A 24,814-nucleotide genomic window follows, 5' to 3' on the forward strand; every position below is an offset into this window, starting at 1 on the left:
CTATTTCTAGCTATCGGTCTTAGTTCCATCCTCTAGGACAGGACTAGGGAACCTGCTCTAGGACAAGAAGAACAACCCTTCAAAATCTGGATGACTGCTATCATCTGTTTCTTTACCCATCTTCTCCTCCCCTCCTTCCACTAGGCTTGTTCTCCTTCAGGGTAAGACAACTATACTTTCAACTAGACCTCATATGCCATGATCCCCTATCATCCCATCCTTATTATCTCAGTCACCTTCCTCTGGACCTGCCAACGTCCTTCCCAATATGTGAGACCCAGAGCCAAACACAACAACACAGATGTGGTCTGATCAGAGACTACCTCTGATTTTAGAAAGACACTATAAAGAGAAGCAGTGTACAAAGACAGTATGGAGAGGCAATGAAAGACTTGGAGACAATTCAGAATTTCTGCTTCCTCATTCACAGCTTTCTGCTCAAGCAATTTTTTTTTAAAGAACAAAGTGTTTTATGGCTGCTAGCATCCTGAACCTTGAACACATGCCTAGTACTGAATATACTTGAAATACAAAGTCAATAGTAAACTTGATGACAGACTAATGGGAAACCTTGGACAAGGGACATAATGGGACACTAAAGCATGGCCTACGTGACTGAGATGGCGTCTGAAAACCACATCCTGCCACGAGCTTAAAGTCAGGTAGTAATGTGTACTGCAGCTAGGGTACCACATTAAAAAAAAAAGGTGGATTTAAGGATAGAATTACTCACTTCACTTTCTTAAAGAGTTGCAGTGTGTGGCTTGAAGCATGCTACTCAAGTGTCTCTATTCCTTGAGTGGGGAGAAGGAATAACTTCACTTGGCGTGCACGTGAACCTTCTCCAAGCTCCCAGATCCAGGTGTTGGCTCTCCAGGGTTACTTATGTGGCTGGACAGATGTCTCTCTGCTTCTCTCAAACACGGGGCCCTATCTCTCGTTTCTGTGCCTTTGCACACTGGCTGTCCCCCACGTCTGGAATCTTCTCCTTTCTAACCTCTCCCTCTTATATTCTCTAGCTTCATTTAAGACTCTGCTTAAGCACCACTTCCCACAGGAGGACTCTCCCAAGTTCCCTAGCAGCTGGTGCCTAACCTTCTGAGCCTACCCTCCATCTAGTCTTTATGTATCTTAGATGCACTCATTTGTGTATATGTGCTTTCCTCCATAAGAATTTAAGCTCCTCGAGGGCGAGGCCTATTTTTGCTTTTTCTTTGTATCCCTAGCACTAAGCACAGGGCTTTGCACATAGTAAGTGCTTAATAAATACTTATTGGTTGACCCAGTTTCCTTATGTTTAAAATTCGATTGTCAACAGCAACTACCTCACAAGGCTGTTGTGAGAATCAAAAAGATAACTTGTAAAACTCTTTTGCAAACCAGAAAATGCTACATATAAATGCTACCTACTGTCTGTCAGAGATGTTGCCAAAGGGCTCTTTGGTTGGGTATAGACTGGAGAGTCCTTTGATATCTAACAAAGAAGAGCTCCAGGTCTAGAGTCAGGAAGACCTGCGTTCGAATCTGGCCTCAGACACTTACTAGCTGTGTGAGCTTGGGCGATTCACTTCGTCTCTGTTTGCCTCAGTTTCCTCAACTGTGAAATTAACCATAGCACTGATCTCTCAGGGTTATTGTGAAGATCAAATAAGATAACCTCTGTAAAGTACTTAGCACAATGCCTGGCTCATAGTGGGCACTTAATAAATGCTTGTTTCCTGCACTATGCAAGACCCGCTAATGCAGAAATTCTGGAGAATCTCTAACCTGTGAAATGCAAGGTTTGCGGGAAAAGGGCAAGAAGTTCAGAAGGAGAAACTGAGTTAAAAAAAGGTCATCCAACCCATCTTTAAAAATAAGAGCTGCTTCTTGGAAAGTTGTCTTTCCTAACACAAGCTGGGACCACTACCCTGTCCTTCTGGTGCCTGGTCCTGACATCCATGGGAGCATCCAACCTGTGGCTAGCTACCAAGGCCTGTGACCCCCAGCCACCTGACAGGTGCAGGGTGAAGGAGGGGCTTGGCTTGGAAACTGGCCCCAGAATAGTTTTGTTTCTGTGGGAAAGTAGAACATGGGAACAATGGAAATCAGTTTTTAGCCTAAGGCGGAAAAGCTTTTATGAGGACTTTGCTCCATTAGGGAAGAGGCAGCCTTTGCACAAGTAAGGCTGCCCAGGGCCCAGGAGCACAGCCTCCTCTTACCCAACCCCACCCCCCCATTACTGTAAGATAAACAATGGCTGAATCACTGGGGAAATGAATCTGAAAGACAAACATTTACTGAGAGGTTAGTGAAAGGACCAAACCCAGGCCAGTTCCAGCCTGTTTTTCCTCTGAGAGCCTTCCTGAGTGCTGTTATTTTTAGACCACAGCTGACAGTTATCTATGACCAGGGGATGGTATAAGAAGCTGCTGGGCTGCCCAGATTGGTCAGACAAGCTCCTCGGCCAGCAGGCAGCTCCAGGCACTCGGCGCTCAGTCCCCACAGGGACCTGGGGCCTCTGCTCCCTGCTCTCTTGGTGTCTGGCCCAGCCCAGCCAAGGAAGAGGATTCCCTTTTGGTTCTTAGGAAGCCATCGTGTTGAGCAAACTCAGCCTCACAGCCCCAGTCTCTGCAACTGCAGGTAACAGCATATACTATATACACCTTGGGTTGGTGTGTGTTTGTGCGTTGTTTAAATTTATTAAAAATTACTTTCAGTGGACTTAAAAGACCAGTTAGAGCAGCTAGTTAAGTTTCAACAACAGGGTAACGAAAGTAGGCATTGAAAGATATGTGTTTGAAAGTTTGTCTTAAACATTCTTGCATTCTGATTTTAGCAGGGAGAGAAACTTGGAGTCCAAAGCCTAGCTATGTTTCCGTGGAAAGTGAAGATGACTATCTGCTCCTTAGAGGCCATGAAATGACCTGTCCAGGTTCTCACAGCTAGTTAAGTGTCTGAGGCAAGACTCAAAAGTAGGTGAAGTGCAGGATAGAGTTCTGGGCTCGGAGTCAGGAAGACCTGAATTCAAATCCTGGCTCTGACACTAACTAGTTGTATGGCAATGGATAAGTCATTTAATATCTGTCTCAGTTTCCCCATCTGTAACATGGGGATAACAGCAGCACTTAGCTCACAGTTTTGCTGAGAAAATTAAATGATAATATATGCAATAAATTTTGCAAATCAAAAAGTGCTGCATATACATGCTCTTATAATTGCCTACTAAAAGACGATCAATGTCTAGCTAGTGTAAGAAAGCCCTGCTAAACTCAGTATCCTAGCTGCTCGCCCTTCATCTCTCCTAATAGAGAGGGTTGTCAGGGGCATTGATTTGCAACTGGGACCTTTTAAATGACAAATGATAGAAAAAATTGTTTGCCTGCCAGGCTCCAGGATTCCTTGTGAACTATTTTCACAACTAATAGGGGCATTTTTTTTCTTTCCCTATATTAAGGTATGAGGTCCAGGCTTCTGATTTCAGTGGCCCTCCTGCCAACCATAAGTGAGACCTCGGAGGTGATGATGCTGGGAGGCGCCCAGGCTAAAGATGAGCTGCAAAATGATCTTCTCTCATCGCAGAGCCTTGATGACTATGTGAAGTCCATCTGTCAGCTAGCCCAGCCCACTTCTGTGCTTGATGGGGCCCAACGTCTCCCCTACACCAGACCACGAAAGCCGTGCAGGCTCAGAGGAAAGACTATCAATGATGTGGCTTCAGCTTTACCGAGTGAGAAGTCAAGCCCAACCTCATCCCTGCAGGACATCACTGCCCGTTTCAGTGGCCAGCATCCTACCCTGACTCTGGGCAACAACATTGACCCCCTAGACTGGCTTTTTGGGGAATCCCAACCAAAGCGACAGAGCTGGAAGGATGCCCTGAGGAGGACTGGCTTATCCACTGACCCTTCCCCTCTGCATAAACAGACTGAAACAGGAAAGTCCAGAGTTGCCCGCCGAGTCAGAGCCTGTGAAGCAAAGATCCCTGGGGGTCCCCTGACAAAACTGTCTGGTGAGTGGGGCAAGGCTTGGGAGAAAAGGACTCAACCCTCCATGTTGAATGCTGCCATGGACTATTCCAGCAGTCCCCACCAGGGTAGGACACTCCGGTCTTTGAACTCAAACCTCCCAGTCATTTATGAACTGTGACCCCACAAATAAAGTCTTCTGTAAATAACCTTCTGTTGTGGTGTTTTCCTACATTATCAAGTTTCTTATCTTGAAGAGAAAACAACATATCTTGTCTTTGCTCTCCTATTGTCTCACAGTCCATGCCATGCTGGGGAGGGCTACTGAAGGGGAGAATTTTTCCATTAAGAGCTATATGCCTGTTTTGATCAAGCGCTTGAAGTAGGTAGGATAGACTTTCCAGTTGGATAAATAACAATGGTAACAATACATGTTAAGTGTAGCTATCATATTACAAATAAGTACTGTGCCTAACAGATGAGGAAACTGAGGTTTAACGGAGACTCACAACAGAGCAGTCAGGTGGCACCATCTTAGGTTGTGTTAATGGACACATGCCAGATGAAGAGTCTTAAGGGGAAAGGGACCATGGTTCTGGACTGGTCAAACCATATCTCTTTTGCTTTATCCAAGGATCTGAATCAAATGAGGGGCTTTATATAAGTTGTATGATTATGGATATTAACATAGTTATGGTACCAACAAAAATATTGACAAGATTAATAATCTAGGAGCTAAAAAGGGAAATGTAGTTAGGGTATAGCTGAAAGCAAAGTAATAGACTCCCAAAGGATTTAAATGCTGTGAATTATAAAAAAAAAAAATTAAAAAAATAAAAAACATTAGAGCCCAAACTCTAGGTAATTAATCAGTAAGCACTGAGTTAGAAATTACTATGTGAGAAGTACTGGGTTAGTCAGAGGAGATAGAAATACAGAAATGAGATAGTCCCTGTACTCAAGAAGCTAACATTCTACTGGGATGATATAAACTCACAGATAATATATGTATGTATATACATATATACACATAATACACATATATAGATATCTATATATTATGTGTGTATATATATATATATATATATATATACACACACACACACACACACACACACACACACAACAATAAAACAAAAGCACAATGATTGGTGGGGGTGGGTCAGGCAAAAGCAGCTGAGGGAAGGCATCATGAAGGGAATGGCGCATGAGCTAAGCCTTGAAGGAAGTTGGGCATAAACCATAAATCTGATAACTCCCAAACTCTCAGTCATTACTGAGCTCTCTCCATTATACCCTGACCCAGTGATTAGTATTATGTAAAGTTGTCAGGCTGGACTCTAGGAATAAGTGTACTAACAGTCACAGTCCAGTTCCCTATAATATGTGAAACAGTAGTTACACCAACCAACAGAATGTTTTCCCACTCTGGTGTTATGCTCCCTTAACATGGGGGGAACTCCCCTGAGGAGATTTGTGGGAGCTCAGAGGACAGTGTCAACCTTTGGAAATCAGGCTCCATGTTTTATTTACCTTGGTCTCTCCCTTGGGAGAGGCAGCCTCAAAAGCAAGAAGATCCAGGTTCAAGTCCCAAGCCTGACACACGCTTGCTGTGTGATTCTGGTCAAGTTACTTGGTCTTAAAGAGTTGCCCAGAACACTGACAGATTATCAGCTGTAGAAAAGATGCCAACCTGCATTGGTAGGGGCAGTCTTTTCATTCAGAAAGTTCCTAATAGTAATGAAATCATAGCTCTAGTCATTATCCCCTCTTGTAGATCCTAGCACACTATGTTAGACATCTGTTTCAGGAGTGAATACTGAGATCAGCTTTGGAAGTAAAGCATCTTTTCAATAATTACTTTGACTAACAGTTTGCTCAGTCTTCTGGAACTTCCATTCAAAGGAATCTTATTGAGACTTTGGGAAAGGATATGAAAAAGGGAATGAGAGAAAAAAAGTTTCCCTACTCTTATCACAGCCTAACCAATATCAGTATGTATCCTCCCCATAGATGGAATATTGTGCAGAATCATGTAATCTAAGAAATGGAAGGGCCCTTAGAGTCATCTAACATCTTATCCCTTCCTGAAGCTAGAATTCCCTTCAACAATACTGCCAATAACAGGTCCTTTGCCATCTGTTTAAATACATATAGATAAATAGCCCATCCCATTCTTGGACAGTTCTACTAGTTAGGGAGGATTTTCTTAGTGACAGGAATAGGGACTGGATCTGTAGTTCCTGATATAGGGAACTCCTGGCTGAAAACAACTCCTGTCTACCAAGACAGTTTGGTACATCCTCTGCACCTTACTGTCTTAGAGAGATGATTAGAGTAGAGGGATCAAACATGCAACCTAGGCCCCCAACACTTATGTATGAATGTAGTCTGAACCAGATTAAAATGTAATTGGGAAATAGCAAAATAAATAAAAATACAGTAAAACACAGCTGTTAATTTGTCATTTTATAAGTCAATATGCTGACCACATGGATACTTAGGTTTGCTTCGGTGGCTCCCATCTATATTTGAATTTGACACCACTATACTGGAACACTGAGAGGTTAAGAGACTAAACAAAAACTGTATTTATCAGACAGCCAGTAAACATTTATTTACAATCTACTATGTGCTGAGTACTGAGCTAAATGCTAGTGATTGAAAGAGGCAAAAGACAGTCCCCATCCCTGCTCTCAAGGATCTCACAGTCAGAGGTAGGGCTGAATACAGGTCTTCCTGGGCTATTCGTCCTCTCGTGTTTCTCAATAATTTACTACAGTATTATTCCTCCTTTTATCTTAAATGGAAATCTGTCTTTCTGCAAATCTCTATCCACTGGTTCCAGATTTGTCCTCTGGAACCACAAAGAATGAGTCTGACCCCTCTTCCATGTAACAACCATGCAGATATATGCAGACACCATCATCTGTTCCTTAGGCCTGCCCCCACCAATAATCACAATCATTTCTTCAGTTTTCATGTAACATAATGTAGAGTTCCCTCATCCATCTGGCTGCCCTTCTTTGAGAACACCGCAGCTTGCTCACGTCCTCCTAAAATGTAGCACCTAGAACTGGGCACAATAATACAAGTGTGGTCTGACCAGAGCAAAGTAAAGTGGTGCTCCCCCCACCAATTCCCTCTACCAACTCTACTTCCCTTAATTAACTATTTTTAGTTGAATCACACTGAGTTCACAATCTTCCATGATCCCTTTTTTCTACTAGGTCAAGGCTAGATACTGAACATGATAATTAGCACTGTTGTTAATTCACTGTGGTGATTAACCAGTGAAATGCAATAATCACGTGGAGTGAGACATTAGACCCAGCTCCAGGGGCACACACTGACCTCAGAGATGTCAGTTTTCTGCTCTCTGCCTTTGCTCAGGGAAGCTGAACAAAAGCAGTGTCTTCCCTAGTCTGGCCCCTCACTCACAAGAAGAAGGGGTAGAAAGATGATCTCTGACCTCCCTTCCTGGCCTAAATTTCAATTAGTCATTGATTTTATCTTAATGAATTGCTTTCCGTTGCCTGAGGAATGGTGTTAAAGAATTATTATAGTGCATAGGTCATGTGTCAAAGGTGTATATATGATCATGCCCTTTTGGAATCTTCAATATGGGGAGACTCTCCCTACAATGGCTATCTAAAATTCATCCAGTATATATACTAGTGGTTCTTAACTGGGAGTCTATGGAAGCCCCCAAGGAGTCCATGTATAGATTTCAGGAGGTCCATAAACTTGAATGGGAAAAAAAAATATTACATGCTTCTTTTCACTAATTCTAGTTTCCTTTGCAATTCTATGTATTCAATTTTATTCATCTAAAATGTCACTCTGAGAAGGGATTCTTGGTACAGTGCCAGTAACAGACCAAACAACAGGGATGCATTTTAACCTTTTCCCCTGTGCTTTTTCATGTCTTCCGCTAGGCCCCTTTCCTTCCAAAGCCTTTTATTTTGGAGATGATAAGTATTTGGACTGGTGACACTATTTAAAATGCCCCAAAGTTTTTATGAATCAATGTTCTGTGCAGGTGATCATGGTCAACAGTTCAGTACATAATGGTCTGATTCCATTACAGTTTACTGGTTGAATTCTCCAGGCTGTTATGCGGTCTGCATTTGTTACATTTAGATTTTTCCACTGTTAGTTTAGGAAAGAAGATAAGCTTTTGATGTGCAACTCTAGCCAACAGGTCATGCTTAGTGGTTACAATATTATTATTAACAATATCATATTTTATATTATTAATTATTGTTGTTGTTGTTTTTAAAAGAAGCATACAGCAGGGAAAAGGAGAGGAAGTAGCTCATACGCAGAAGTCATAACATGTCTGTTGCTCCCATCCCGTACAGTAACAAAGTAGGTCTGAGGCCAGCAGGTGGCAGGCTAAGGAAGGAGAAGGCCCTTCCCAGACTAGGACACTCAGGTCCTCCTGACTCCAACTTCTTTGCTCTGTTTCCTTTCTGCCCCTTTCAACTCCCCACCCCTAAACAAATTAATTAATGAAGCTTTTGCTATGGTCTTTCAAGAATAAGTAAAGAAAATTAATAATTGATAGTAAGTATAAATTAAGGGGGCAGGGCCTGGAAGACTCATCTTCCTGAGCTCAAATCCACTCTCAGACACTTAGCAGCTGTGTGACCCTGGGCAAGTCCCTTAACCCTGTTTGCCTCAGTTTTCTCATCTATAAAATGAACTGGAGAAGGAAATAGCAAACGCCTCCTGTATCTTTGCCAAGAAAACCCCAAACGGGGTCATGAAGAGTTGTACATGTGTGAAACAACTGAACAGCAGCAAATAAGTTAAGAGAACATGTATGTAGTGGATAGACAGTCAGTCAGGAAGACACTATGTGCAGAGTAACACAGATTAGCTGTGTGACCCTAGACAAAATGCTTAACTTCTCAGTGACCACGCAGGGGAACTTTGTGAGACTCTAAACTGCACACTGGGAGTAGTCTACACTGATGAAATAATAGGTCTGAACAACAACAAAAAAAAGTAAAAGAGCTAAGGCATTAGTTTATGGAGAACTGTCCCTCCATTGTCCCCCATTTCCCAACCCAGGAAGTCTCCTCATCTCTAGATAGATCTGGGCCAAGGATGTGCTCATAAACGTTGACCAAAGTATGTGTGTGGGGGCACTCACAGCATGGTTTTAAATTTTACCCTGCATTATAACATTTTCAGCATCACTTTCTTAAACCTAGACAATCACCAAAGCAATAAATCAAGGGATGATTAACAGGGTTTGCTGATTTCCAAGGTGTAAATGTTCACATTCCAAATTTAACAGTCCCTCTTATGAGTTGGTAGCAGCTGTATCCAGTACTTCGGGGGGTGAGTAAGTGCCTCATCTTCTGTGAGTTTGAGGTTGCCATAGAATGAGAGGGTTGGTGTAGGATACTTTGCGGCTCTCACAATCTTTGTTTTAATTCTGTGCCACAAAACCAGATACCAGCTGTTTTCCCAGGGAAGGGAACACAAGATCAGAAAAGAAATCGAGAGAGGGGGAAGGGAGGGAGGGAAGAAGGAGAGAGAGAGGGAGAAGGGGAGAGGGAGAGGGGGAGAGGGAAAGGGGTGGGAGGGAGAGAGAGGGAGAGAGAGGGGGAGAGAGAGGGAGAGAGAGGGGGAGAGAGAGTTAGTGAGCAGATTTGGGGAGCTGGACAGCCAAAGCAGTACAGGAAACAGCCTTAGAGGCCTTGTCAGGATGATTCCAGAGCCAGCAGGCCCATAACAATAGAGTCATCAAATCAAGGGACCTCAGAAAAGCTTAAGCCACACCTCTTAATTCACCCCTAGGTATATAAAGGAATTCTGTGGTTCACACAACTTGCATTCCCCAGGGGACCACATTCACTACCACTCATTTCTAAGTCTATTACTATTCAGCCAGTGAGCCAAAACACGAGAACATTTTATGTTTGAGGAAAGCTAGGAAACGGCTTCAGAGATTTGTTAAGCAGGTATAACTACTTAACTCTGAGAAGAAGGCTGAGTAAGAAGGCTCACAGAGGAACGTTGCTCAGTACACAGATAAATTCGATGTTCCTCAATTGCTTTGTTTTTCAGTCATTTCAGCCATGTCCAACTCTTTGGGACCCCATTTGGGTTTTTCTGGGCAAAGATATTGGACTGGTTTGCTATTTCCTTCTCTAACTCATTTTACAGGTGAGGAAACTGAGGCAAGGAGGGTGAAGTGAAGTGACCTGCCCACAGTCACCCAGCTGGTAAATGTGTCTGACGCCAGATCTTAACCCTTCCTGACTCCAGGACTGGCACTCCAGCCACTGCACCACTTAGCTGCCCTAATTAGATTGTAGCAATTAATTAACAGTTATTAAGTATGCCTGTGGGGTCCCTCCCAGTTTAGAGCTTTGATCATGTGATGTGTTGGGTAATGTGGATACAAGGACAAAAACTAAACTGTGCTCCCAAGGAGCTTACTTTCAGAAGAGCCCCCATCCTTTCCCCATCAGATCCTGATAGGTCAAATCCCTCCCTCACCCCCTCCTGCCCAGAATACTCACTCTCCCCCAGATCACCTTGCCACCTAGGCAGGTATTCCTTATTGGATAGGTTGAAGGGTAGTAACCAATGACTGAGAGCCTTGCCTCCTTCCCTGCTTTCATTTTGGGTAGCACAGAGTGAGCCACCCAGGATGAGCAGGCATGGATGGAATTGCAATGTGTTTCACAGATCTTTTGACATATCTACTCCCACACCCCTCAGTCACTGCTTTTTCTGCCCTTCCCTGTTTCTTCCCTGTCAAGGGCTTTATACACCACCCCTTAAATTAGTCAAGTATTACCCCTAATTCCTCACTTTCACTCACCCCACACATTCAAACAGTTGCTAAGTCTTGTCATTTCCAATTCTACAGCACCGCTTGCATCTTTTCTCCTTCTGCCCACTCTGAGTCACCACCCTAGTTCAATGTCATTACTCTTCACCTTCCCCAGCACTTAGCACAGTGCCTGAACATGCTAGGCACTTAATAAATGTTTATTCACTGACTGACTACTCCCTTTGACATTTAAAGGCCTTCATAACCCTTCATAATTTCACATTCTACAGCCTTATTACATAGTAGTCCCCTTTCTGCTCACTTCATTCTAGTCAAACTAGCCTTCTTGCTGTCTTTCACATTAATGCAAAACCACAATTAAAATATTCAACCACGAAGGGAAAATTTAGGCACAAGTCCATTTAGTGAGCAAAACTATATTAAAAAAAAAAGGAATGCTTTTACACTGAAAACTTTTGCCTGAGTTGAAATTAGAGATAAATCACTTTTGCTTGTTTTTTGCATCCTGTGGGGAACACACAGAGAAATGTGACTTCTGCTGAAAAGCTGCTGCTCGCTGTCCATTACCACGTGGTATGTTGTATCTTTAAAGGTATCTCTAGATATTCACCTACTTGACTAGTGGCTTTGATCCAACTAAGTAAAGAACAAGAAATCATTATTTTCCAGTCTGCACTATACTCTGGACACCCTCAGGGAGTTTTGGAAAATGATGACTACTTAATAACACTGCTTTCAAACAACAACAACAATGAAAAGTCTGTATGGTTTTTCCAGTAGTAATGTGCAGCTGGCTCTGAGAGCTGGACTATCAGAGAAACTGGGCATAACAGAATTGACACTTTCGACTCATGGTGCTGGAGTAGACTTCAAAAAGTCCCTTAGTCAGCAAGGTCAAATCAGTGAATACTTAAAGAAATTAATTCAGGTTATTCACTGGCAGGTCAAATACTGAAGCTGAAGCTTAAATACTTTGGCCACATAATGAGAAGACAGGACTCACTGGAAAAGACCCTGATGTTGGGAAAGATTGAAGGCAAAAGGAAAAGGGGACGGCAGAGGATGAGATGGATAGATAGTGTCACAGAAGCAATGAACATGAACTTGCACAGACTTTGAGAGATAGCATAGGACAGAAGGGTCTGTGTGCTGTAGTCCATGGGCTCACAGAAAATTGGATACAACTGAACAACAACATTTTATTGAAAATAAAAGTTTTTGTACCATTAATGAATAGAATAAAATATTTTAAAAACATTTATTTCATCTTTATCTCATCCCTTCTGGATGTCTGAATTTTGTGCATGCTTATGATACATACCTATTAGTAAAGGGGTGTGTGTGTGTGTGTGTGTGTGTGTGTGTGTGTACATATAAATGTACAAATATAAGGAGTGCATGCTCTAATTTTTTTTGATAATGGGAACGTATGATCAAAAAACTTAAGTGACCACAACTCTTTCATTTTACAGATGAGGAAATCGAGGCCTAAAGAAAATGAGTAACTTGCCTAAGGTCACACAGGTGACTTCTTTCCTTCATAAATAAAACTCTAAAGGGGGTGGGAACTTCATTCTTGTGATCTGTAGTATGTGATAGACAAGAGCAAGAAAGAAAAAGAGAGAATGGATGGTAGATTATGTGGCCAACTACAAAATTCTGATAAAGTGGTCACCCCAGACTCTGTTTGAATACCTTCAGTGACGGTCAAATCACTATCTCATGAGGCAGCCTATTTTATTATTATTATTATTATTATTATTATTATTATTTTGGCTAGGCAATGGGGTTAAGTGACTTGCCCAAGGTCACACAGCTAGTAAATGTTATGTGTCTGAGGCCACATTTGAACTCAGGTCCTCTTGAATCCAGGGCTGGTGCTCTATCCACTGCACCACCTAGCTGCCCCCCTATTTTGTTATTTTTTTAGAGGGAATGATTAGGACCTATTAGGTCCTATCTTAGAGTGATCCAAATCTGTCTCTCTGTAACTTGCACATTTTGAAAGTTCCTTGAGGACTACATCCACTCACACAGTCCATGTGACACTGCTCAGGGGCCTACTGTATGCAATGTACTACACTAGGTACATATGGAGAGATTCAAAGATGATTAAGACTGTTTTGGGGCAGGTTATTTAGTTCTCTGGACCTAAGTTTTTATTTCTGTAATGAAGACCATGTATTCTCCAGTGTTATACAAACAGTAAATAGCAAACTGATAGAGATGAGTGAATAAACTTCATTCCAGAACATTACGCCCTTGCTGCTTTAAAAAAAAAATCATCACATTCAGAGAAGGGACCAGCTCTTCAGTAACCAAGAGGGAAAGGCTCAGTCTGTAGCACACAAGAAGTCAGATTAGCCAACAGACACAGTGTGCAGCTAAGGTAAAAAGACCCAAAAAAGTCTGGGCAAACAGAGCTGTCAGAGACACTTCTCCAAAAGTGTCTGGGGTATTATGATCAGAAACTGGATGCTAGGAAAGACTTGTATGGTCTGATGCTGAGTGAAGTGAGCAGAACCAAGAGGACTTTGTACACAATAACAGCCACGTTATGTGATGACTAATATTGTTAAACTGAACCCTTCTCAGCATTATAAGGATCTAAGACATCTCCAGAGGCCTCAGGATGGAAAATGCTGTCCACATCCAAAGAAAGAACTATGGAAGTAGAATCGCCATCACTTATTTTTACCTTCTGTTGAGTTTTGTTTCATCTTTCTGATGGTTCTTCCTATTGGTTTTAATTTTTACTTACAACTTCACTAATGTGAAAATATGTTGCATGGGTATGTAAAAGTAAAGCCTATATCAGATTGCGCGCCATCTTGAGGAAGGTGGGGAGGAAGGGGGAGAAAAATTTTAAACTCAAAAGCATATGGAAGTGATTGTTGATAAATCAAAATAAATTAATAAAATTTTAAAAAAAAGAGAAAGAAATTGGATGCTGGGTTAGAAAGAGGCATTCATATTTCAGAAACCCCGAGGGACAAGTGAGATGCTAACGACAGGTGGGAGAATCATGTACTGGAACAGTCACTGACCTTCAGAGTCACAGTCAAACCTGGGTTTGAGGCTTTGCTCTGTAGCGAGCCAGAGTGATTTGGGGAACTTAAACTCTTTCAACATCTCTCATCTGTAAGATGGGAATTATAATACTTGCACCAACAGATACCCAGAAACATTGTAAGGAAAGGCCTTTGTCAACTGTGAAGCTCTATATAAATGTGCTAATATTAATAAAATACTAATTTAAGCATGAAAATTCTTATTATACATACCAGATCTAATATGGTAGAATGAAAGAAGAACTTGGTCTTAGAATGAGGAAGATCTGGATTCAAGTTTTGCCTCTGACATAAATTCACTGTGTGACCCTTTGCAAGTTACATTACCTGGGTAAATTTCTTAAGACTATAAATTACAGAGAAGGTGCTGATCTTCACTAGTACAGAGGGTTTCCCCATCTGGTAGTTCCTTATACCAATGAAATCACAGGTACAGATGAGGAATTCTTAACCTGAGATCTACACATCCTTAAGGACTCTATGGATAGATTTCAGGAGGTCCATGAACTTGGATGGGGGAAAATCATCTTTATTTTCCCTAATCTCAAACAGATATGGAACATTTCTTCCTATTATAAATGTAATTAACGAAGCATGAATATGAGAAGGGGTCCATAGATTTCACCACACTACCAAAAAAAGTTCATGAAACAAAAAAAGGCGAAGATTCCCTTACCCCCAGTTCTATGCATATATCCCTTAATTCCTGTTCTAGATTGCAAGGTCCCTGAGGGCAGCAACCATGTTTTATTAATCACAATAATGTCTAGCATTTAACATAATATTTTGCATAAAATAGGCATCCAATAAATATTTAATTCCAACAGTTGACCCCAGACCCCACATTTTGAGGAAGGTGGGGAACAGTAATTAGGGTGGCTATTGGAATGACTCAGGAAAGCAGTCAGGAGAGTAGAAGCAGGTGGTAAAGTCGGCTGGTTCTAAGAGAAAGATAGGAGTCACTGTAGCTGCTTCTCCCTCCCCCCCACCCTTTCCTTTCCAACATCCTCCTCAAGCTGCAGGTTTCCTTCTTGGGATATTTCTTCCCCTCCAAGGGTGTTCTCTCCAAGATAATTTTAACAACTTTTAAAGCTTTGAAAAACAGTGTTGTAACTCTGGTCACATTCTTTTGGGGATATCCTTTGAACTTTCAATGTCTCAGTTTCCTTATCTATAAAGTGAGAGGGTAAGACTGGATAAGGGACCTTAACAACTGTTTTATTTTGTGGACCCCATTAGCAGTCTAGTGAGGCTTCTGGATTCCTTCTCAGAATCAAGCTTCTAAATACACAAAAGAAAATATGCAAAATTACACAGGAAACCAATTTTAGTGAAATAGAGTTATCTGTAAGTGTGTATGTGTACATATATATGTATGTGTGTATATATATATATATATATATATATATATATATATGTATGTATTTGTGTATGTGCATAAAGTATATATGTATATTTGTAAGTCACAGACTCCAGTTTAAGAACCACTGTTTTATGTATATATTTTTAAGATTTATTCCAGCCTTATTATACTATGAGCCCATGAGATTTTACCTAAAAAAATGATAGTGGTGAAATTGGGGTAAATAAGGAGCATACAATGTGAGTGACCACAGGCCTTGATCTCCAGTCACGGTGGCTTTCTCCCACCGCACAGCTTGGAGCAGACTCCAAGCACAAGGCCTTAGTCAGAATGTCTGGATTTTCTCAGGCAAACTTCGCTTACTTAGCCCACATCTTTTTTTCGATATTAAACTGAAATCTTACCTCTCGATGTCTCAGCTGGAAGCTTCTTCCTTCATGATAACAATTGTATGTTTTTAGCAGAGATAAGAGTTCTGATCTGCAGGAGTCAAAACACAAATTTAGGCTTGTGGCATGAAGATTACAACATTGGATAAGAAGTCAGGAGACTGGTAATGAAACATCTGCTATGTGACACTGAAGAAGTTAACATTGTCTGTGCTATAGAGAACATTTGTCAAATAAGGCTACTGACACTTGCCCTGATGCTTCATGGGTTCAAGTGGGATAACTGATCTAAGTTCACGGACACAGTACTAAACATTCCATTAAACACAAGGCATTTCTACTCTAAACAGTCTCTAGAACTAGGATCAGCTACCACCAGCACCTAAATCCCACCCACACACTCCCTAGCCTGCCCACTCACATGATTAACTTCTATATTTTTTCCCAGGAAAGAGGACTCTATGGGTATGTACATGTATACATACGCCATATTTATGAGTAAGAAAGAGTTAAGAATGGTGGGATGGAATGGTAGGGTTGGGCACAGTAAAATGGTAAGGAGAGAAGAGGGCACTGAAAGCAGTGAGGGCATCTTTGCCACTTCTCTGCTTCAAGGTTACTTACCCAGGCCCAACCCCAGACTGGTTCCCTCAATCCTCACCCCCTTCAAGGTCCCTCCAAGGATATATCAGGGCAGTTGGCCACCATATCCAGCTTTGCACAGAGAAAGCCAGAGGATCACAGGGTAATACACACACACACACACATATATGTATATATACACACACACACACATATATATAAATATGTGCATACACACACACACACACACACATACACACACACACACATATATATATATATATATACACACACACATTTATAGCTTGAAGGAACTTTTAAGGTCACCTAGTTGAACACCTTCATTTTATAGATGAGAAAACTGAAGCCCAGAGTGGTTAAGTGAAGCAAATCATTCATCACATGATTTCTCAATTCTCCAGAGGCAATCACTTGAAAGGTTTTCCCAGAGAAGAATGGTAGAGTTGGTATGACGTCTGTATTATTATACTTCATGAGAATCATTATACTTATGAGAATATTATGCTTATGAAAATTGTAAACTAGCAGGATTAGAAGGGACCTTCAGTGGATTCTAGTCATCCCCTTCCTCATTTTATAGATGAGGAAATGGAACATCAAGGAGGTGAAGTGACTGGCCCTAGGTCACTGCATTAGTAAACATCAGAGGTGAAATCTGAACCCAGATCTTCTTGCCTCTAAATCTACTATCTAACACTCCCTCACTTTATAGATAATTCCTAAGATTAGCCAATGATGGAAGAAACAAAGTAGCACGTCACATTTGAATCCACCTCCACCCAATGTGTGGAGTAAAGCAATTAGGCAAAGGAGAAGGGATGAGCCTCCCATTCCTTTACCCTCCGCCAGTAGAAGAAGGAAACACTTACTTCAGAATTGATTTACTGCCACTGATGAGCACATGTGAATTGGGCAGGAGCTCTTCGTCCATCCTGACCAGCAGCTCTGTGGGGGCCTGAGAGCCAATCTGCCAAAAAACCAAAAAGGGCTTACAAACATACCTACAAGGCTGTGGTGTTCAGCCAATGGCTGTCTGTCACGATCATTAGAAAATGAAATTGCCTTCTATCTCTTGTGTATATTGAGGGCAGGTGCTGTGTTTTTGCATTTATTTATATCCCAAATACTTAGCATAGAGCCTGGCACACAGTAACCACTTAATAAATATTTGTTGAGTGACTGCAAGAGTCCGAATTTCTTAGTGGGAAAAAGCTTAGGAAGTCATCTAGTTCAGCCTCCTACCCCACGAGAAAGCACGTGATTGTCCTTTATGGAGGAAACAAACAAATATCAAAATAGATTAATCAATAAGCATGTATTAATCATCTACTGTGTGCCAGGCTCTGCAGATACAAAACCAAAAGTGAAACAGTCTCTTCCCTTAAGGAGCTTACCATACAAACAACATGCACACATATAATATATATAAAACATATACAAAGTAAATGTAAGTTAATATTTCCTAAGTAAACAGCAGCCATAGGAAGGAGGGGGCGTGTTAATAAAGAAAGAATGCATGTAGGAGGTGGCATTTGAGCTAAGCTTTAAAAGAAGCTAGCAATTCTTGGAGGCAAAGATGAAGAGAAGTGTATTTCAAGTATGGAGGATGCAATTTAACCAGCAAAAACAAAACACTGGCAAAATCCATCAATAACCATACTCAGTGGAACATTACAGCTAGATGAACCTTAGAAATCATCTGGTCTCCTCCTTCCTACAAGTTGGACACCAGCACAACACAATGGAAACACATTTGTACCTCACCAGAACTACTAAAACTAAGCCATGCTTTACTCCTTACTCTCCAGCCATCTTACCAATGATCTTGCCACCCAAACCATTCCCACTCCACGACAAGTTCTGGTACCATGATTAAATCAACTCTAATATTGCTCCTAGAAGTGTGTAAATCTACTTGAAAAATGGCACCATTCACCAGCCTGGCAACTTTCCAGGTCAAAGGGCCCCTCTCAGAACACTACTCCCCTATACATATAAAAATATACAGAGAGAATATAGATATATCATAACATGTAGAAGTCTCTTTTAGAATATTTGATATAGAGAATATTCTAATATATACATATGTGTATATATATATGAGTGCATGTATGTATATATATATCTATATCTGTATCTATCTATATATGTATATATCATATACATATTATATATATATAATACTAATCCCATATATATATGTATATATATATATACATATATATATGTGTGTGTATATATATATGTATATATATACATACATATATATATGTATGTATATAATGTGGAGAGAGAGAGAGAGAGAGAGAGAGAGAGAGAGAGAGAGAGAGAGAGAGAGAGAGAGAGTGTCTATTTGAATGTAAGCTCCTAGAGGGCAGAGACACCCTTTCCTTTGTGTATTTGTATTCCTAATGTTTAGTACAGTGCTTGGCACATAGAAGCTGCTTAACACTTTTTCATTCATTCAATCTGTCTGTCACGATCATTAGAAAATGACGTTGCCTTCTATCTCTTGTGTATATTGAGGGCAGGTGCTGTGTTTTTGCATTTCTTTATATCCCAAGTAATTAGCATAGAGCCTGGCACACAGTAACCACTTAATAAATATTTGTTGAGTGACTGCAAGAGTCCGAATTTCTTAGTGGGAAAAAGCTTAGGAAGTCATCTAGTTCACATTCATCTTCACGTCCACTTTCCACATTTTCCACACAGCACAGAATCATGACCACTGGTCTTTCCATGGCCAGCCCCTACTTATATCTGACTTCCCTAATACTGAATTGTCCTGTATGGGTTTGTTTTATGTAGGAAAGCTATGGTCCTTTCTAATCTTTGGAAGCAGACTTTCCAATGAGATTATTCTTCTTTCTGGGTAATGGAAAAACGTTTAATGGAATTGGGGTACTCTTTTTTATCCTCTCCTTTTTACAAACGAAAAAGGAGGTGATAATCAGTTAGATAAGGGATTAATTTAGAACTCTAGGCAGAGTCAAGTGAGCCTGAGCTTGTAGAAAGGGCAAACTATCTTGATCAAAGAGACAGTTTGGGCAAATCCTAAATTGGCCTGGTGGGGGAAGTGATGATGGGCGCCAATGACAGCGTTTGGGAATAGAACAGGATGATGGAGGCCCACATCTTACCATCTTGTCCACCAGAAACTGATAGACACTTTCCTGAAATCCAAACACACCAGGCCTCTACAATTCCCCCGACATATCAGTCTAACAACAATCCTGTCAAAAGAAAGGAAGTGGGCTAGCCTGGTATGACAACTTGCCCTTGATAAAGCCATGTTAGCCTTTTGCAATTACTGCTTGATTTTCTTTGTAAATGCTTACAAACCAGCCCGCTAATAATAAGTTCTAGAATTTTACCAGCTATCAAAACCCACCAGCATAAAGTTGAAGACATTATCCCTCTTTAACCCCCACTTTTTTTTAAATTGGAACACTACAATTTTTTAAAGATCATGAACTTCTTAGTTTCCATTAATAGCAATTATGGTAGCAGCCACCCTCTGGGGACCTGAAATTATGAGAGGAATGAAAGTTGAAGGAGTGGGCCCACAAGGGAAATTTTAGCAAAATTCCAGAATCATAGATTTTTGAGTTGTAAAGTACCTTAGAAATTACCCAGTCCAACCCTACCCCATGACTTTATAAAGGAGGAAATGGAGTTCCATAGCTTAAGTGGTTATACAGGAGAGCTAAGTATTGGCACAACACAGCCCACATCTCCTGACATTCAGCCTAGTGTTCTTTCTATAGCACCATGCTCAGGGGCTACTATACCTCACTGCTGACCCACTGAGCTTATAGTCCACCAATATGAATTGTTTGTTTGTTTTTCCAGACAAACTATTATCTTACGATGCTTCTCTCAGCCCTGTACATGTGCATTTACTAATTTTTACAAACCCAGTTGTATGACATTACATTTAGCCTTATTCAACTGTTTCTTATTAATAACAGCAATGATAATTCAAATTCTTATAATGAGTTATAGTTTGCAATATGCTTTATATAGATCACCACATTTGATCCTCCCAATAACCCTGTGAGACAGGTACTATTATTATCCATGTTTTATACTTGAGGAAACTGAGGTAGAAGCATTGTGACTTGTCCAGGACCATACAGCTAAGTGTCAGAGGAAGCATTCATGCTCAGGTCCTTATAATGTTTTGATATGTCAAGATTCTTTTGAATCCTACCAGCCAGTGCTAGCTATGCCTCTCACCCTGTCACCATCTGTAAACTTGAGATGTATGACATCTATGCCCTCATCTACGTCACTGATAATAACGTTAAAACAGCATTGGGTCAAGCACAGATCCCTGAGACCCTCCACTGGACATCTTCCAAACTGACAAGGAATCATTAATGACTACGTTAGGGATTCTGGTCTTCATATAGATCCAAATCTAAATAGCCGTAGCATCTTCTAGCCAACCTCTCTCCATGCTGTCCACAAAAACAGGATGAGTTGCTGGATCAGACATTTTAAAGAACCCAAGTGAACAATCTACTACAATGGTGTCAAACTCAAATGGAAAGGGATCACTGCTGGCCACATATGGACTTAGAAAACCACAAATCCACATCATCTCTACTGCATTGTATTTTTGCTTATTTTCTTAAACACTACCCAATTACATTTTAATCTAGTTTGGCTGTCCTGGGGGCCTTAAGTTTGACACTTCTGATCTACAGCACTCCCCTGACCTACCAGCTTAGTAGTCAAAAAGCCAACAAACAGTTATTAAGCACCTACTACAGGGCAGGCACTCTGCTAAGGAAATGAAAGTTTAGGAAAAGAAAACGAAATGAGTCTGATATAACTATTCCCTTCAAAATGGATTCTGCACAGAATATATGAGTTCAGATCCCAGCTTGGCTACTCATTAGCTGAATAAATGACTTGAGGCCTCAGCTTCTTCATCTGCAAAATGGGAGTAATGTTATCTCAACTAATGGCTAACCAAATCGTGGTATATGAATACAACAGATTATTATTCCACTGTAAGAAAGAGAATCATGAACGATGGCTCATATAAACTGATGTGGACTGAATGGAGTAGAATCTCAGAAAAGCATAAACATGATGATGAGAAGACAAAGCCGAAAACTATGTAATTCAAAAGATATTAGGAAGAGGTAAGGAAAGATACTTCATTCTTTCCATTGGAGAATTGGGGGGTGGGGGAAATGAGGAGGGAGAGTGAATGCTGGGGATGGAATGCTGCATCTACTACATCCAGGCCCCAGTGATCTCTTAACTAGTTTTGATTAGCCCCTCCCAACCATGTTCCTTCCTTATCTCTGCCTATAGCTTCCCTAGCTTCCTTTAAGTCTCAACTAAAATCCTTTCTTCTAGTGGAAGCTTTCCCCATCCCCTCTTAATGCTAGTGCCTCCCCTGTTAATTATTTCCTACTGATCCTATATATCACTTGTATACATTTGTTTGCATGTTGTCTCTCCCATTAAAATGTGAGCTCCTTGAGGGCAGGGACTGTCTTTTGCCTCTTTTTTGTATCCCCAGCACTTAGCACAGTGTCTGGTACATAGCAGGTGCTTAATATATGTTCATCGACTAAATGAAAGATGAAGCTGGGAGAGTAGTTAGGTTAAATAATAGATAACATTTAAATCATGCTTTAAGGTTTATAAATCACATGCAACTATGATATTTTCCCTGGGAAACTTGGGTTTAGAGATGAGAAGTAACTTGACCAAGGTCACATATTAGTAAACATAAGAGGCAGGATTTGAACCCTGGTCTCAACACATCCATCGAAGTTCTCTTTCCACTACCGGTTATTGCAGTAGAGGCTATCCTTCTATCAATCCACCTATCTATCTCCTCTATTGCAATATCCTGTCGTGGAATACACACACACACATACATACATACATACATACACACATACATACACATATATGTGTGTACAAAGAGAGAGAGAGAGACAGACAGACAAATACAGATAGACTGTGTGTGTGCATAAAAGGAGGGTATAGACTGCAGTGATAACAGAGACAGTGGATCTAAGAGATGTCACAGTCGCAAAAACACCAGCACTTGGCTATTAATTAGACCTAAGGAAAGAAGAAAGAGGAAAGAATTAGAAATGACTCTGATGTCTAAAGTACAAACAATTGACTGAACACTGGAACCACTAATAGAAAGAGGAAGTCAAGAAGGAATAGGCTTTAGGGAACCTTGACACACTCAGCTTTGGATGTGTTCACTTTAAGGTATGGACAAGGAAGTGAAGAAATCCAATCGGCTGATAGAAATGTGGGTTCAGAACTTAGGAAAGAGATTGGGGTTGGAAATAAAGGTTTGGGAATCATCGCATAGATATGACCTTTGGGGATTGCCAAAGATCAGAGTGTAAAGAAAGAAGGGAAAGGTTCAAGGACAGAGCTCTGGGGAACACCTAGGTTCAAAAGGAAAGGGGCACATAATAAGAGTTAATAAAGAAGAGGAGCAGTCAGTGAAGTCAGAGAAAAACCGAGACAGCAGAGTCAAGACAGCTAAGTCAGGGGAGAATATTAAGTAATAGCAGTAATTTAGTAAACACCAAAAGCTAAGGCTAATCAAGGAGAAAGGGGACTGAGAAAAAGACCTTTGGATCTGAGGATTAGGAAGTCACCAATGACTTTGCAGAGCAGTTTCAACAGAGTGAAAGAGAATAAAGTCATATTCCAGCAAATTAAAGGGAAGGACCCTGAACAAACACCCTTGGACAGACAACTCAGCTTCAGGGCAAGCCCCTAGACTAGAGGAAGGGGACTCCATGGCATTCAAACATTCAAACAGTCTTTACTTTCCAGCTGTAATGATGTTGAAATAGAGTTTCAGTTCCTGTGGTTATTTATTTAGGTCCCTTTCACATTCAGTTTTTGGTTGGGGTGAAAAAAAAAAAAACAACCCAGCTTGCCATATCATTCTCCTTCTATTTCTAAGTGTTTCCCTAATACCTCTGGAACTTTTAAGGTTGATTTAAGTCTAGCATGGGAGAGAGCAAGACAGTTATAGTGAAAGGCAGATTGCTCAAAAAGGGCACATTCCCTAGTCAAGATTTCCCAGGGATTCACAGCTAGCCACCATGCTTTAGGCCTCGAATACAAATGATTGCATTTCCACATCTAAGCTGGCCTATCACACTTGACATATCTCATTGTCTTCCCCTCACCTCCAGCCCCAAATTCCCCTTTCTGCAAACTTTCCAGTTTCTGAGGAGGGCACTACTATCCTTCCAGTTACCACCTCAAAGTCATCTTGTTCTTCCCCAACTCAGATATTTAATCAGGTGCAAAATACCCTCCCCTCATTTATCATCATCTCCTCAGGGCAGATCCTCATCACCTCTGGACTAAATTATTGCTATAGTTATTAAATGGTTTCCCTGAATCCAGTCTGTCCATTCTCCACTCCAAATTTCACACAGTGGCCATATTTACAATCCTACAGAGCATGTGTGACCATGTGTCAAGGTAGCTAAGTGACTGGAGTCAGGAAGACCTGAGTTCAAATCTATTCTCAGATAGTAACTTATTTCCATCTCTCTTGTCATTCTCATTAAACATCACTCATTCTCATGCCTCTCATGTGCCAAGCTGACTATCTTAATTTAATTTATGTGAGATTCAGGGCTCCATGGTACAGTGAGAGGAAAGGGGGCAATCTGCATTACAAGCCACTTAGGATGCCTGGGGAAAAATTCCAAGGGGTGCATATTTGGGACTGGTATCTAGGAGAATTGAGGAGGTACTCATGTTGGGACATAGAGTTCTAGTCCAGTTCTTATGTTCTGCATTCCCTAAGTTGTGGCTGGGGAAGCATGGGTGTAGGAATGGCCACCAAGACCATCAATCCCCGCCTTGGTTAATGGTCTAGGCTTCTAATGCAAAAATTGATGTGGTTGAGATGTGATGTAACACAAGAGAGAGAAAAGCAAATGAAGAAGTTAATGGAGTGAAAGTGAAGCAAGTCAGCTTTATTGAGGGGAAACCTAATAAGAAGGGATGGTCAAGGAGATGGAGTCAAGTCAGGTACACTAGGGCCCTGGATAGAAAGGTGCCCACAGCCAGGTGGTTTTATAGAGTTCTTGTCTGGGTCAAACAGAACCAGGCATTGGGGATGTGAGAGGGGAATCTGGACCAAATTATTAGCTAACTGATCCTCAAACTCCACACTAGAAAAGGAGTTTTGGCTTGACTGCAGGATTTACTGAGTGTGACTCATGAGTCACCCCACTCAAGGAATTTGTGCCTCCTTGGTAGGTGGGCAGAGAGGCCATTTTGCTGTTCCTGATATATGACATTCTCTCTTTGACTTTGAGAACTTTTTTTTTATTTTTTAAAGATTATTTTTCTTTATTTCATTAAATATTTCCCAATATAATAAAAAAATTAACAATTATCTTTTAAAATGTTGAGTTCTAAATTCCTTTCAGCCTTTCCATCCCTCACCCCTCATTGATAAGGCAAGTTCTTTGATTTCAATGATCACATGTCAGGTCATGCAAAATTCCTCTAACTACCTTTTAAGGCTCAGCAACTACATATATTCTTTATCTTTATTCTATATAGCATCAGCTACAACTATTACATTA

The 24,814-nt window shown here is 40.9% G+C and overlaps 2 protein-coding genes across 6 annotated transcripts in view; one reads left to right on the top strand and one right to left on the bottom strand.

The window, feature by feature from the left end:
• The window catches only part of RASSF4 (Ras association domain family member 4), a 78,494-nt gene that overhangs the window by 31,590 nt on the left and 22,090 nt on the right, over positions 1 to 24,814 (bottom strand). For all 5 annotated transcript variants that reach the window (XM_020994626.2, XM_020994627.2, XM_020994628.2 and 2 more), the window contains 2 exons: positions 17,063 to 17,160; positions 15,606 to 15,681 (listed from right to left, as the gene is read on the bottom strand). In XM_020994626.2, the coding sequence (XP_020850285.1) occupies positions 15,606 to 15,681; positions 17,063 to 17,124 (138 nt within the window). In that variant the 5' untranslated portion in view covers positions 17,125 to 17,160. The remainder of the gene's footprint in view (positions 1 to 15,605; positions 15,682 to 17,062; positions 17,161 to 24,814) is intronic.
• On the top strand, positions 2,407 to 4,156 carry DEPP1 (DEPP autophagy regulator 1). Its single transcript, XM_020994631.2, has 2 exons — positions 2,407 to 2,622; positions 3,437 to 4,156. The coding sequence occupies exon 2, from the start codon at positions 3,439 to 3,441 to the stop codon at positions 4,126 to 4,128; it is 690 nt and encodes a 229-aa protein (XP_020850290.1). The 5' UTR covers positions 2,407 to 2,622; positions 3,437 to 3,438; the 3' UTR covers positions 4,129 to 4,156.

Source organism: Phascolarctos cinereus, unplaced genomic scaffold, assembly GCF_003287225.1.
Source record: "Phascolarctos cinereus isolate Bilbo 61053 unplaced genomic scaffold, phaCin_HiC Scaffold_3;HRSCAF=262, whole genome shotgun sequence".
In the NCBI taxonomy this organism is placed as follows: Eukaryota; Metazoa; Chordata; class Mammalia; order Diprotodontia; family Phascolarctidae; genus Phascolarctos; species Phascolarctos cinereus.